The 13,859-nt window shown below is 39.9% G+C and overlaps 1 protein-coding gene across 1 annotated transcript in view; it reads right to left on the bottom strand.

The window, feature by feature from the left end:
• ARMC4 (armadillo repeat containing 4) overlaps positions 1 to 13,859 on the bottom strand; it is a 152,490-nt gene that overhangs the window by 108,735 nt on the left and 29,896 nt on the right. The window contains exons 9-10 of the mRNA XM_032243789.1: positions 12,123 to 12,221; positions 4,739 to 4,886 (exon numbers count right to left, since the gene is read on the bottom strand). Coding sequence (XP_032099680.1) covers positions 4,739 to 4,886; positions 12,123 to 12,221 — 247 coding nt within the window. The remainder of the gene's footprint in view (positions 1 to 4,738; positions 4,887 to 12,122; positions 12,222 to 13,859) is intronic.

Here is a 13,859-nt window from a genome sequence, read left to right as displayed (position 1 = left end):
CAAAGGGGATCTCCACATACCTTATTTAGAAATGAGCACGATTTCGCTCAAGCTTTAGAGAGACTCATAGAATTAGTATAGAGCATAGAGACATTAACAAACCATCTCCTTTAATCGCTGGAAGTGATAAAAAGCAAGACATTTTCCTTGCAAAATTTTTAAACAATCCTGGCCAGGGAAGAATATAATGTCCATATAAAGTCAGCAAATAGAGCAATCAACTGGTATGTCTACAAGAAAAAAGGCAGGAAAAGGAAGAGAGAAGGATGCAAGAAAAGTGGGAAAGAAGTCAACAGCAGAAAGAAAGGCAGGCTCGGGGGCAGGAAGAACTGCTTTCAGGGAACTGAGAGTGAAGAACAGCAAAGCCCTGCCACTAAGGAACCTCATCCTCTTCTGTTTGCACCATAGGGGCAGAGGTGGGGAGGTAAGCTTGTACACATTAGCAAGATGCTCTGCAAGATACAGCAATAAATTTAATCTGGTCTCTCTACTCAAGAAGTCGGTATTAAGACAGACAACCTGAACCATCAGAATGGCAGAAGGCAGAACATAGGTGCTTATCAGTAAGGTAGCTGAAAAGGGAGTTCATTGTTTCCTTTAGAATGAGGGTACAGAGCCATCAGTGAGGGGGGAGAAAAGAAGCTGGAAGGTTGGTGAGTAAAAATATGACACATTCATTAATTTAAAAATTACATTGTGTTCAAAAACTCTGATGAAAAGAATATATACATATATAAAACTTGCAGACTGAAATTAACATATGTCCAGCCAAATAATTAAATACAAACTCCATATATGTGCCAAGATATGAGCTCATAGCTCCAGACGAATAAGCTATGGTTCACTGACCTGTGTGGGTATTAACGAGCTCATCAAAACTTTTTTTCCCAACAATCACAGACATTACACTACTTGGAAAATGGTAAATAGAAAGTCAGGTCAACATGAACATTTCTCTGCTAGCTTAAATCTACATTTAAGTCATAATTTCATAAATTAAAATGTCAGGTGTATTTATTTTGAGATTACCTAGAGATATTCAATTTTGCATTTCATAGACTTTTAATATTGTTTTGTGTCTCCATATAAAACATTTATCTGGGTCAAAAACCTTGAAATCATTTATAGATATACTTTTCCTTTTATTGGCTATGTTAAGAAAATTTACCTGTGGGAACTATAAGAATTCCAAGCAATTTACTGTCTGGCCAAGAGTATCACATTTGCACATGATTTATTGATGAATAACTTGTGCAAATTTAAGTAGCACTTCATCAATAAATGTTTTCTTTAGCTGTACTGGGACAGAAATAGTGCATCTCTTTTTTGCCTAATGCTACAAGGAGTTATCCTAAATAGTTGAAAAACTCAAGATAGTTATCCAGTAATTAGGCTATTATGAGACACACTCTTTGCGATGTTCACTGGGAGGGTATTATTGAGGCTGTTCAGTCTCTCACTCCATGCCTGCCCCCATTAAATCCTAAGGGAGAAAATTCTTTCTGCTCTTAGCACCAGGATCAGCTATACTCACTGGCAACTGGTTTGTTTTCATTTTAAGATGATGAGAGACTTTCCCTTTCTGTATTAACTCACTTTATTTCCCTCCTTTTATTGGTTGCTAGAGAACTGAAAGTAAAAATTGAAGGCCACCTGTATAAGTCAGTTAAGTCTCCATGCCACACGTTTTCTACAGCAATAGAAATAATTATAATTGCCAACAGTTACTAAGTACTTTGTGCTAAGCACTTTACATGTGTTATATTTCATTTAATATTCTTAATAATCCTAATATGAGAGAACTTTTATTTTTCCATCTTCACCAGTGAGGAAACTGAAGCTTAGAGGGGTTAGTCAACTCACCCAGGGCCACTGAGTAAGCGGCAGAACTTCAACTCAACTGGTCTTTCCAGCGTCAAAGATCATGCTTCTAATTACTCTGGTATTCTGCTTCCTGGCCCATCTTTTGTTTCTGCCATTTTGACTATGTTTCCTTTTGCTAATGAAATAAAGATAATGGACCAGGACTCTTGAGAAAAACTCAGGACTCTCTTAACTCATCTTCTGAAAGGCTATGCCTTGGACAGGCATAGAGGCTTACGGCTGTAATCCCAGCACTTTGGGAAGCCAAGGTGGGAAGATTGCTTAAGGCCAGGAGTTCAAGATCAGCCTGGGAAAGAGAAAAAGAAAGAGGAGAGGGGAGGGGAGGAGTGGGGAGGGGAGAGAAGGGGGGGGGGGGGGGGGAAGGGAGGGCCATGTCTAAGCCCCAGTGGGCCTGCCTAGAGCTGCCCACCTCAAAGAGAGGGAGTAGTGTTGGCAAAGTTCTCCACTGTCAGTTCCCCCCTCCTTAGATGACATGCTTTTTAAGAGTCCAGCAGGTGTTGAACAATGAGATCACATGGACACAGGGAGGGGAGCACTACACACTGGGGTCTGTTGGGGGGAAATGGGGGAGGAACGGGGGGCTGGGGAGGTGGGGAGAGATAGCATGGGGAGAAAAGCCAGATATAGGTGAAGGGGAGGAAGGCAGCAAATCACACTGCCATGTGTGTACCTATGCAACAATCTTGCATGTTCTTCACATGTACCCCAAAACCTAAAATGCAATTAAAAAAAAAAAAAGAGTCCAGGAGAGACAATCACAGGAGGCTCTGTGGTTCAGCACAGATGCAGAGGCGCTGTTGCAAGGGTGTCCTAAATGCTCCAAGGCTGCACATAGTCACCGTGCATGCCAGACTGGGCTGCTGTGTTAAACAATGTGGTTTGTGCACAAATACTCCCGGCAAAGGGGAGCACAGGAGCATGTGGCCTGAATCTGGCCTGTGCTCCATGCTAGCGTTTCCAAATTCCCAAGATTAATCTTCAAGATCCAGGAATATGCAATCAAAATTCCTAGGAATTCTCATGAGTTCCCAAAGTTATATTATTCTGTATTTTTCCTAATATTTCATTTACATGTCTTTAAATAATAATGAATGCCTGTAATAAGAGTGAATCATTTTTATCATAATAAACAGTGAATCACATTTTTGTGGTAGAGTTATGCTAAAAATTTCAGAGGTTTTCTGTTAAAAAAAAGTCTTATATAATAAATGCATGATTTATTATTATGAGCCAGAATATGTGACATAATTATATACCGCAACAACATGTAAAAACAATGTGCACTTGATATAGAAATTTCATAATACAAAACACTAAATAAGAAAATATTAACACAAAATAAATGCCAAATAAAAACCATTTTAAAAATTGACAGATGACATAAAAATATTTAATATTTATAAAGTATTATGCTTAAAAATGAAATTTTAAAACAAAATATTAACTGTCTTCTCTAATAGTCTAGAGGTTTCTTTCATGACAAACAGTCCAAACTAAAAAAAAAATTTTCATTTTGCATTGATGTTGGTCAAATCATTAAGGGCCTGCCAAAAGGATCTCCAAGTTGAGCATTAGGGCTTCATACAAGCTCATACCCTTTTTGAGATATGAAAATATTTATTTATTATTTATTTGTTTATTTGTTTATTTATTGTGAGACAGAGTTTTGCTCTTATCCCCTAGGCTGGAGTGCAATGGCGTGATCTTGGCTCAACCTCCGCCTCCAGGGTTCAAGCGATTATCCTGCCTCAGCCTCCCATAGCTGGATTACAGGCACCCACCACCATCCCCGGGTAAACGTTTTTGGTATTTTTCACAGAGACGAGATTTCACCATGTTGGCCAGGCAGGTCTTGAACTCCTGACCCTAGGTGATCCACCCACCTTGGTCTCCCAAAGTACTGGGATTACAGGCATGAGTCACCACACCTGGCCAAAATATTATTTATTTTTAATTGACCAAGAATAATTGTATATATTTATGGGATACAGTGCAGTATTTTGATAAATGTTTACATTGCGCAGTAATTAAGTCAAGGAAAGCCACTGGCAAATGCCCTTGGTTGATTTGACCAAAGACATGGAAAACCAGAAAGAAAACATGAATTAAGTCAAATGTTTTTTCACAAATACTTCTAGACGTTGGCTCTACACAAGGCCTAAATATCATCAATACCTGCTATCTGACATCAGAAATAAATATTAATCTGGGTTTTCGTGAGCCATTTCCCTTGCCCTCCCACAAATTCAAGTACTTGAATACATTACATGGGCCAATTATTATGTAAAATATTCTCATATATGCTAACTGACTTAAGAGAGAACTGAAAATGGACCAATCCACACTATAAGCACCCACAATGTCTCAGAAACCATGCTATACATTTCAAGTGTGTTTTTAAAACTTTATAATAATCCTGTAGTACAGGTATATTAATTTTATTCCATGGGTTGAAAAAATTAGGGATCAAACTGTAATGTTTCAACAGCTACATTACTAGTAAATGAAACAGCCTAGAGTTTAACCAAAGTTCAGCTTTAAAAATCCATATTATTTCTTCCACACCATACCACAAATCATAAAATGACTGCAAGTCACAGTTTCAGCTGTTTACCAGGCCCACTATCCAGCCAGGAGAGAAGGTTGGTACCAGGCAGCCTGGTTGCTCCATGAGGATGAATCTTGCATCCTCAGGGTAATAAGACCTTCCCCTGCACACACTTAGATAAAACAACAGGCATGTTTGCTACTCTTATTTGAAAGAAACATAAAGTAAACTTGGAAGCAGCATATATATTTTTGGGAAAGTATTTTAAATGAACATTGCTAACATAGTACCATAGACCTTTCTTACCTTTAAATATTTCACCAGCTTCTGAATTTGCCAATATTCTGATGGCAAATCTGCATTTGCTTCCTGACGATGGTCAGTTGGTTCTTCATCTTCCTCACTTTCTGAGGAGCTGTCACTAATGATTTCCTCAATCTTTTCAGCACTCTTTCTAAGAACAATGACAACACATATACACATGTAAGCTATAGTGTGGAGACGGTTATAACAACATTTTGGCAACATGGGCACAAGCAATGGATCAGATACCAACACCTTCTGAGTTCTAGTAGATCTCTATTAAGACCTGCATGAGGCCAGGTGCAGTGGCTCATGCCTATAATCCCAGTGCTTTGGGAGGCTGAGGTAGGAACACTTGAGGCCAAGAGTTCAACACCAGCCTGGACAACATAGTAAGACTCTGTCTCTACAAAAATATATATTTTTTTAAATTAGCCAGACATGGTGGTGCATGCCTGTAATCCCAGCTACTCAGGAGGCTGAGGCAGGAAGATCACTTAAGCCCAGGAGTTTGAGCTGCAGTAAACCATTATTGCATTATCACACCACCGCACTCCAGTGTGGGAGACAGAGCAAGACCTTGTCTCAAAAAAAGTAAAATAAAAAGGAAATGCATGAAATGAATAAACCCGTCTCTATCGCAGGTGCGATTGCTCTGGGTACAACAATCATAATAAAGAAAACAGTGAGAAATAAACAAGGGAATTCAGTAAGTGTCTTGAGGCTGTGCTTTTCAGTAAGACCCCCACTCATTACATGTGGTCATCTATATTTACAGGTATTTCAACTTACTTATTTAAGTAAAATTAAAGAAAATTTTAAAATTCAGTTCTCCAAGCACACTAGCCACATTTCAAGTGCTCATGGCCCCATGTGCCTTGTGGTTACCACACTGGACAGCTCAGATACTATTTCTATTATTCCAGAAAGTTCAACTGGACAGTTCAAAAGGCCCTCAAGTGAAAGAGTCTCTGTTACCAAAGAGAGTCAATATTCAGCACATCTTTCCAGAATTCCTACACTGAAGCACTTGGAAAGCGCAAGGTGCCAAAGAACAGCAATGACATGAACATAATCAGGTTCAGGACCAAAGAGTTAACCACCGACTCTGAGAGGCATTAGCATGCAAAGTGTTAAGTGCCACAGAACATTACATTCTATGGTCTGATGCACGGACAACAGTATTATAAGAGCCTTCTGTAATCCAATATACACCCTATGTCCCTGCAGAGGTCTCTCATGCACACTCATCACACCAGCCTGTCTCCACCTCCCACTGCCGGATGCGAGGTTATTGCCATTGGGTCACCAAACCCACAACGATGCTTCAGGAACTACTCATCCATCGCTCACATCCCAGGATGTTTATCCTGATATTGTTTCCCACATGTTCCTGATCTCACAGGACAGAAGCGAACTTTTAAATCTTCTAGCTAATTTTAATATTAAATAATACCAACAGCAGCCACCCATTCTAAATGTCGATTTTTGTCCCAGGCACTCATTATTTCCAAACCTCACAACCACCTCGCAAGGCAGGCTCTATTATCCCCATTCTACAAGCAAGGAGACCTCAGAGAAATTAAGAGAAAAGAAAAAAAAGTCATTCATTTTGAAGGATCCAAAATTACTTAAAATGTGACTCTTGCCAATCACATATTAAGGTGTCCTTAAATATCAAAGTCACGAGGTCAGTGACCACTACAGAACACATAAGTCCACAATACTTTTCCTCTAATTCTGAAATCCAAAAAGCTCTGAAAACTGATTTTTCCCCCCACTGGACTTAACTTGTTGCTGAGGCCTTATATGAATTGATACTAGACTATTTATGGCCTTTATTGCTCTCATTCATTGCGAATATTCATGTTTCACTACAGAAATGCTCATGTTTTTGATTGTAGGGTATTGGCTCACAGTTCAATAGAGGTTATTATGTAATATACATTATATGAATTTCATTACCCTTTTTTAAAGTGAGTTTTTCAGAATCCCATGAATTTGGTCACAAGAATTCGGGACAACAGACTATGGATAAAATGTCTCCTTTTAAGTCTTTCCACAATCCATTAGGTTGTTATTACTCTCATTATAGAGACAATGAGTTAAAAAATAATTTGGGCCAGGCGTTGTGACTCACGCCTGTAATCTCAGCACTTTGGGAGGCCAATGAGTGGACTGTTTGAAGTCGGGAGTTCGAGTCCAGCACGGCCAACACGGTGAAACCCTGTCTCTACTAAAAATACAAAAATTAGCTGTGTGTGGTGGCACACACCTCTTGTCCCAGTTACTTAGGAGTCTGAGATAGGAGAATCACTTGAACCTGGGAGGCAGAGGTTGCAGTGAGGCAAGATTGTGCCACCACACTGCAGCCTGGGTGACAGGGCAAGACTCTGTCTCAATAATAATAATAACAATAACCATGAACAAAACTCCATGGTTAGTAAAGTGGCTGTGTTAAAACAAATAGTTGTAATGGAAGCTGTTCACCTTGGTTCCTACAGGAGTTGGTGTATTTAACTTACATGTGCCTCAGTTTCCTCACCTGAAAATTGGGGATGATAACAGCAATTAGCATGTAAAGAGCTTATAACAGTGCCTGACATAGAGAGAGCATGAAATACATGTTAGATAGTCCTGTATTATCATGCATATTCATTCAACGAATGTCCATGGAGGGCCTGTTGGTTACCAGGTATCAAGGGAATGCTGCTGAAGAATGCTGTCTTTCAGTATCTTTCTCAAACTCCAAGGAAAAGCTGTGGTTTTGCTTTTGAAGATCTGATCTGTTTTAATCTTAGGGGCCCCATCAATTAAATAACTTGTTAGGTTTTTGCCTTCACCTTGATCTTCAGCAATGACAGAATCAAATCTGTGGTCTATGAGTAATTATCTAAGTTCCCATTATTTTGCAGTTTAGTACCTTGTCCACTTTGGTAACTATCAGAAAATGTTTATTTCTGTGTTTTCTTGTATTGTATTAGTAAGTTCCATAAAGGCAAGGACCATTTCTGTCTTTTATCCTGTCTCACCTAGCACAAGAAAGGCATTCAATAAATATTTGCTAGAAGAATCAATAGATTAAAGCATGTGTGAATAAATGAATGAACAAATGAATTCAGTCTAGGTTAGGATTATGAAAGGAGGGTATTTCTGGTGATAATTCCAGGAAGTGGCAATAGAGGCAGGTTGATGGAGAGGAGGCAATAGTCAGTGAGACTGAAACCAGGGAGTGCAAAGGCCAAGATTTGGTACTGGTCTTCCTCTTGGGGTTTCAGGTTTTTCAAGATGATGATTGGATGTAGGATGAAAGCGATAGCAAGTCAATGTTAACATCATCAGTGATCATGGATCCATGGAAAACAGCAAAGACAGAGGCTTACATCAGCCTCATGGGAAAGGAGGTCTAATCTGAAGAGTAAGGTAGTTTGAAGCAATAAAGAGGAGATTTCTGTCTCTGTGGTTATACAGGACCTTGGGAAAAGAAGACCTGAAGGAGAATCGCTGCTGTCATGGAAAAGTTTCATGCAAGAAAGGAGAGAGTGGAGGCTTCAGTGTGACCCTGTCACACTGTCAGGCTGGTATCAGCAGAGTCATAGGTGGAGCATGAACTCCCACTACCCTCCAGAAACAATGAGGACACCCTTGCCTGTCCCCTTAGGTGTCAATGAAGGCCTATAGGAAAACCTGCTAGTTCTATTCCTCACCAGCCTAGGGAAGCAGCACACACCTCAACCTGCAAATATAGTGGCAGAGAAGCGTTTTCTAAAATATAAGATTTAGGCCAGGTGCAATGGCTCACATCTGTAATCTCAGCATATTGGAAGGCTGAGGCGGTTGGATCACATGAGGTCACGTGTTCAAGAGAGGAGGGCGAGGACATAAGGAAATTCATTTCCTTGTAGTATGAGGAGGCCCAAGTCAAAAATGTAGAAGAGAGAGCAAAGTGGAAGAATGATTCAGATGGGATATTGTAGAGCAGGATAGGGATATTGTAGAGAGTCTAGGAGGAGACAGGACTCAATCAGGTTTGCATTTAGAGTGGTGTCCATGGGTAAAAGGAAGCCCAGGACCCTACCAGCCACTCCCTGGAGTCATGTATTCATTCTGGGCTCCCATTAATCTTTTAAAAACGTATCTGGGTCCCAGGTAATCCATAAAAGGGTTACTGACACCCTACACAATGCAAACCTGGAGTGAGACCAACGAAGGCTCAAAATGGGCCATCTGCAGAAGTTTAAGATTTACAAAAATAGAATTAGTGGAATCGTGATCATTGTGCTCTAATTATAAAAAGTCTTAAGAGAAAGTATACTTTATTCCTCATTGCTCTAGAAGCTTCTAACTCAACATTAAGCTCATGGGTGAGGAATAGTCCTTTCAAGCCTCATGCTCATATCTAATTCATTCTCATTTTTTTGTTTCTCTCTCTCCTCTCCTCCCTCCAACTCCCAGTGGGCTCTCGTCCGTAAAAGTCTTTTCCACTCTATTTCATTTTAGAGCACAGGAAGAGGATGGGCAATTTTTAAATTGTATTAATTTGCAAGATTCCATGATTCTCTTTATTTCTTACAGTTTTTTTGGCACAGAGAGCCCCAATTTTTGTACTTCCAAAAGCCAATTTGTGTGTAAAATACTATGATTGTGCTCTCTGGACCATGGGAGAGGGAAAGCCTGAATTGAAGCATCTGTTCCCATTTAACGAGTCTCCTGAGTGAAGTTTCCAGTAGATCAGGTCTATTCAAGAAGTGGTTTAAATTTAACTTAAAGATTCCAGATTGAAGCATATACTAGAATAAGTCTAAATTCTTTGGGGAAAGCCTAAATTTACTTTCTCTTAGCCTAATAAGCTCCTGGACTTGAGGGCAGAATGAAATACGTCTACCCAATCACTCCACAACCCCATTTTAAAAAGCAGCACCCCAAAGAAAAGCTTTTCTTTCCAGTCGATGAATCCTTCGATAGCTAACTTTAAAATGCTTTTCCTATTTGACATGATTCCTTTCTATCCTATCCCATAGCAACTGCATATTCGGGAAGCAAACGCCAATGTTGAATTGATCTACAAATTCCACTTTAAGAAACACTTCTCTACCACAGCATTCTATCTACTTAGGCAAGATTAGCCACAGAGGACTTTTCATTTTTATCATTGAATAATAGTTGTTGTTTGGATATATTACAACTTTACCTTAACCTATTACCTTGAAGTTCTCTAACTCGCTAAAATTTGAAATACTTTGGCCCAATATCTATTTCAGGAAAGATGAAGTAGATACACTTTTCTTTATTTCTCCCACCAAGTACAGCTAAAAATTTGGATACTGTATATAAAACAAACATAAGGTGAATCTGAAAGATAGAGGGGAAAAAAAGAGGACTACCTAGGGATCCAAAGACCTGTGGATCAACACAGCAGCACATTGCCTGGGTTTTATTTTTGTCTCATTCATCCTAGACTGGGCACTGGAAAAGCCAGCAAAGCAGAAACTCCAGTGGGTGCAGACAAAAAACAGGACCTAAGAAAGTCACGCTCTAATTCAAAGGGCCAGAAAAGGAAAGCCTAGTAAGACAGAAAATGTTTAGATAACAACATGATCTATTTCAGTCAACACTGCAGAAACCAGCGTGGCTCAACTCTACCTCTTACAGCAAAGGCCAAGTGAAGAGCCTCAGGGTCTATCTTTATCAGACTGTAAGAAAGCACTGCAACCCACCTGCTGGGGTGGCATCAGAGAAGGCCTGACAGAGAGTCAGATACTCACTGCCTCTCAGCAAAAATGAAGCCACTCCCCCGAACTGTGATGTCAGTAGAGCCCACTGACAAAGTAACCGAGGACTCCCTGTCACACTGTCAGGCTGGTATCAGCAGAGTCATAGGTGGAGCATGAACTCCCACTACCCTCCAGAAACAATAAGGACACCCTTGCCTGTCCCCTTAGGTGTCAATGAAGGCCTATGGGAAAACCTGCTATTTCTATTCCTCACCAGCCTAGGGAAGCAGCACACACCTCAACCTGCAAATATAGTGGCAGAGAAGTTTTTCTAAAATATAAGATTTAGGCCAGGTGCAGTGGCTCACATCTGTAATCTCAGCACATTGGAAGGCTGAGGCGGTGGATTACATTAGGTCACGTGTTCAAGACCACCCTGGCCGGCATGGCAAAACCCTATATCTACTAAAAATACAAAAATTAGCCAGCTGTGGTAGCACATGCCTGTAATCCCAGCGACTCAGGAGGCTGAGGCAGGAGAATTACTTGAACCCAGGAGGCGATGGTTGTTGTGAGCCAAGATTTTACCACTGCACTCCAGCCTAGGTGACAGACCAAGACTCTGTCTCAAATAAATAAATAAATAAAAGATTTAAACAAGATCCAGAGTCTCATAATAACCAAAATGTCTACATTTCAACTGAAAATTATTTGTCATACCAAGAATGGGGAAGACCTCATCTTGACTGAGAACAGGCAATTGAAAAATGCCAATATCAAGGAGATGAAGATATATGACTTATCTGACAAAAATGACAGCCACCATCATAAAAATATTTCAATAAGCAATATAAACATGCTTGAAACAAATGAAAAAAATAGAAAGTCTCAGCAAAGAAACAGAAGATAGAAAAAAAAACCAAATGGAAATTTTGGAACTAAAAATTATAATAAGTGAAATTAAAAACTCACTGAATGGAATTAGTTGAAGCATAGGGCAGAAGAAAAAATAAATGAACTTGAAGATAGAACAACAGAATTTACTCAATCTGAACAGCTTAGAGAGAAAAAAACTGAAAATAAAGACTAATGGACACAGCCTCAATGACTTTTATGAGATTGTAACAAAAGCGCTAATATCTGCCACTCTGAAACTCATAAAAGTGGCTGATCCTTATCTTCCAGACATGTCACTTCTTTTGTCAAACTGAAAATCAAGTAAGAAGTTTACTAGTTGCCCTCATATTTAATTGTTTTCATTAGCAATAACGTAGACCACTTCAAAATCAGCAGTCATTTGTGGTTAGCAAAGGGACGCTCAGACAGATAACATAACTTTGCCAGGACATGACTGTTCAGAGGCAAGACATCATCAGTAGGAGCCCAGTGTTCCTAAAACTTAGTTGGCTGCTCTTCGCATTAAACACATTTCTTTTCCCAGAGTCAACTAATACTAGTAAATCACTTTATTTCGGGTAAATCTGCATAAGAAGAATATCGTGTAAAAGTATTTAAAGAAATCCGGTGTTGTCATTTTTACTAACACTCCTAGTAACTGTCAATGTAAATACCTTGGGACCCTGGTAGTAAGAATGCCATTCATTTGCATGCTCACCAGCCACCCACTGTGTGAGGTGGCTTTAGGGAATTTGTCATGTTGACCAGAAACATACCGAAGTAATTGCGTTCTTGCGAGTGAAATAGATGGTCTTGTTTTTTCAAATTTTCCTGTGTGTTTGTCCTCTTGGATTTCTTTCACTGAGCCTTTGCTCCTAAAAAATATATATACATATATATTAATATATCAACTTTATTGCTTTACAATGAATAAAAAATAAAAGATGGCAATGTAGATATAGTCCATTATTTCCATGCACTCAAATGACGTGTGTTCCTGACAGAGTTCCAGCCTCATTCTGCCACTTGGAGCTGTCTCTTTCACTCTTTCAGCACAGACCTATGTTTTACATATTGAAGAAACATTCTGCCCAGCACCAAGGAACAGGTCTTCACAGGCTGCCACTGTTGGTGTGAATCCTTCACCCGATGCCTTCTATTCTAAGTACGTATCGCCCTCAATTCTAGTTGTCTGTTTTCTTATCTTCCCAACCAATATTGCAACAGGGCCTGCGCCTGGTTTTCTGGGTATTCTCAGGCTTTGCATAATCCTTGGCACATTCTGTGTTCTCCCTCAAACACCTGCTAAGGAATCTCATAGTTGAAAGAGCAAGTATATGGAAAAAGCAGTAGCTTAAAACTCGCTTCTCAGTGAACAGGGTTGCCCATACATTTTTCATTTGCACATTGACTCTTTCAAACAGAGCCACAAAAGTCAAACGCCCCAAAATTGATGAGAATCTATCAGAGGAGCCAGAGTGTCTCCCCTCTTCACAGGACTCCTTTCTTCAAACAGTGCTCTGGGTTTGCTTCCAAAACACAATTGCCCTGTGGTTCTCAGAATCCCTGCGAGAGAAGGTCCCTGTGTGATCAACCAGGAGCCAGTTCTTAACCCAAAAATGGGACAACATAGAACATCACTTACAGGCTATGACTCGTAAACTCATTGTTGTTAAATTTTTTTAAGTGGGCTGGATGCAGTGGCTCATACCTGTAATCCCAGCACTTTGGGAGGGCAAGGTGGCTGGATTACTTGAGCTCAGGAGTTGGAGACTAACCTGGCTAACATGACAAAACCCCATCTCTACTAAAAATACAAAAATTATCCGGGTGTGGTGGCACACACCTGTAAATCCAAGCTACTCAGGAGGCTGAGGCAGGAGAATCACTTGAACTCGGGAGGGGGAGGTTGCAGTGAGCTGAGTTTGTGCCACTGCTCTCCAGCCTGGGTGATAGTGAGACTCTGTCTCAAAAACAAATAAATGCATACATATGTAAATAAATAGTGCTCTAGGTGTTTTGGACTGCCCCAGCATTTAAGTAGCATTGGCCCTCAATTTTTGCTTTGACACCTATTTATAGAGGGCCCTAAATGGTACTTGTTTAGTATATTTCATACATTCATCAAGCCAGTGTCTACTTTATATAGACCCATTCATATTTTTTAGACTCTAGCCTTTTTAGAATATTAAAATTCTGTTAAAAGAGAAGACATTATCTCTATGACAGTTTCCCTGATTAACTCCATATAATTTTCCTCATTCCACATTTTCCCAGTGCTTAATCAGGTCTCTGCCATGGTTTTTACATTTCGCCTGTGACTTCTCCATGTGTTGTATCATCTTTTCTGCATATTATTTGTCCTGACTCACCAACGATATGAAAGTGAACTGTGTTCTTCCCTTCCCTCCACGGTGCTCCACACACAAACTCTACCAAATCTTTCTGCTTAGAATACAAAGAGGAGCAGACAGGAATCAACTTGTGCCTCAGAGGGACATGTAAATATCTAC

The sequence above is a fragment of the Sapajus apella genome, unplaced genomic scaffold (assembly GCF_009761245.1).
Source record: "Sapajus apella isolate SASKATOON/1434 unplaced genomic scaffold, GSC_monkey_1.0 scaffold53, whole genome shotgun sequence".
NCBI lineage: Eukaryota > Metazoa > Chordata > Mammalia > Primates > Cebidae > Sapajus > Sapajus apella.
Note: the sequence above shows the minus strand (reverse complement) of the source record. Positions and strands in the feature narration are given on the sequence as shown.